Source organism: Gavialis gangeticus, unplaced genomic scaffold (genome assembly GCF_001723915.1).
Source record: "Gavialis gangeticus isolate Ggan-Ray unplaced genomic scaffold, GavGan_comp1, whole genome shotgun sequence".
In the NCBI taxonomy this organism is placed as follows: domain Eukaryota; kingdom Metazoa; phylum Chordata; order Crocodylia; family Gavialidae; genus Gavialis; species Gavialis gangeticus.
The window spans coordinates 48,748,720-48,750,928 of record NW_017728995.1 but is presented as its reverse complement, the minus strand read 5'-3'; the positions used below and the strand labels follow the sequence as shown (position 1 = coordinate 48,750,928).

General features: G+C 40.0%; 1 protein-coding gene across 5 annotated transcripts in view; it reads right to left on the bottom strand.

Moving 5' to 3' along the window:
- DOCK10 (dedicator of cytokinesis 10) overlaps window positions 1-2,209 on the bottom strand; it is a 236,148-nt gene that overhangs the window by 93,287 nt on the left and 140,652 nt on the right. For all 5 annotated transcript variants that reach the window (XM_019503641.1, XM_019503638.1, XM_019503642.1 and 2 more), the window contains exons 13-14: window positions 1,676-1,798; window positions 64-146 (exon numbers count right to left, since the gene is read on the bottom strand). In XM_019503641.1, coding sequence (XP_019359186.1) covers window positions 64-146; window positions 1,676-1,798 — 206 coding nt within the window. The remainder of the gene's footprint in view (window positions 1-63; window positions 147-1,675; window positions 1,799-2,209) is intronic.

Sequence of the window (2,209 nt, the reverse complement as noted above, 5' to 3'; positions counted from 1 at the left end):
GAGCAGACTGAGCTGTATGATAGTTACATTAAAAATTTGTTACGTAACAATCATTATACATACCTCACTGACCAAGCAAACGGCATACGGTACTTCCCCAGCTTGCTACAGAACTGCTTGTTGGATTTTAACACCTTCTGTGCACACTAGATAAAGGAAAACTCCATTATAATGAATATAATCTTCTATTATTTTGTACTGTGGAAAGTAGGCTTATGGAAGGCTGAAGCAGAGATGGCTTATAGAAACTGGAAATGTGATTCAAAATACTTTTATGGGAAATTCTAACAAACTGGATCACAGCTATGGAGGCCTTCCAGAGAGGAAAGTTTTCTTATTAAGGAGTTATAGTGGTTCTTGGAACTTATGCTGTTCTAAGGATTTTCAGAGACTGTGACCAGGATAATTGGGGATGCAAGATCTGAGTACATCCTCTGAGCAACCTCTTCTAATAAGGCTTTAATGGAGCCAATGGACTTACCTGCCCTGTTGTAGAAGCCCTTGGGGAAATACCTTGTGATCTTCCTGAAAATGAATCCCTCTCATAGTACAGAGACTTTCTGTTTAATTTAACTAAATGATCTCAGAGCTGGGGTATTAAAGTTTAGACCAGCAGATGTCAATTTAGAGTCTACCCTGACTTATAAATTATGCAGCCCTTATGAAGACAATAGCATTCCACAGGATCCAAGTCAAGGGAGAGTTTGGCCCTTCAGGGTAGTCTTCAAAGTGGAACTGAATGGCATGCATACATCCAAGTAGCAGATCAATTTCGGACATTAACGTTGAACATAAAGGTTAGCAGAGAAAGGATTTGGGCTGATGCAGTTTGAAGAACACGCTGACAGACAAATATTTAAGTGGAGTGCTATGCTGAAGTACTTACAGTTACATTTCTGTTTCTTCAGATTCCTTGAAATGAAATTTTCTGAAACTTCCGAAGTAGCGGACCTCAAATCTGCTCCTTTATTCTATATAATGCCACTGACGCATTCATGTCTCAATTAATCTTCCTAAACCATGGATTGCTGAGAGAGCAATTCATACCAACGCCCACTTAGCCACATTTAGCAGGTTTGGGGATGTGTGGGCAGCACAGAGCTGCATTCAGGCAGCAGCACATACCCAGGGGTAGCAGTGTAGTTCCAAGGGCATGCAGCAGTGTGGGGGTGCATTCAAGAAGCAGCATGGGTCCCTGGGGCTACTGCTGATGGGCATGTCCATTAGGGCCTGGATACTATGAATTCTGCAGCAGGCCATGTCCCCCAACTTTCAGTAGCTTGCTGGACTACCAATAGGCCAGATGGAATGGTTCAGCCCATGGGCTGTATGTTTGAAACCCCTGGAGAAAAACCTATACGACTATGGATTCACATGAAATAATCACACAGCATTTCATTAGGAATATTTGTTTGAGAATTAGGCTTTGTTGCCAAGCACACTGAAAACTATACCAACTGTACTAAGCAAATATCTTCATAACATGTTTAATGGCTTCATTTTGTCATGCTTTAGATTACTGCTTTTGCCTTCACGAGAAATAAGCCTTAGATAAGCTTGTAAATTAAGCTCACCAATGAACTGGTAGGATTTACAAATATAGATTACAGTGTTTTGTACTGATGGGAAGATGTTTACACTATCACAGAGAAAAATAATATTTTCATTGTGTTACCTTATTAGAGTCTGGATTCTTAATGTAAGGCTCAGCACCGCTGGCAATACTTCCTGTGAGTATCTTTTCTATTTTTGCCACCAACACAATCTCTGAGTGGGGGTTACTTATAGAGAAGAGAGCCTATAAATAATTAGAGAGAGTACATAGTAAGCATATAAGACCACTATAAATGTTAGACACATAGCCAATGTTCCCTGTTGACATAAAATAAATTCCATTACAAAATGATAGATTGATTTTAGAGTTGAATCCAAGTGAGGTAGAGTGAGTCTCTATTGGTGGGTCTTTCACTTTCTTTCAGTCTCCTTTATGTGGACATTATATCAAGCTGGGCTCTCCAGAATTTCACTCCTGTAGGCCTACTTCACAGATAAGAGTAAAGCATATCCTGTAAGTGAAACACTTCTATAATTAGTCTTTTCACCCACAATTTGTCATTGGTTCAGTGAACATCGAATCATTGAATCATAGAAAATTAGGGTTGGAAGGACTTCAGGAGGTCATCTAGTCCAACCCCTGCTCAAAGCAGGA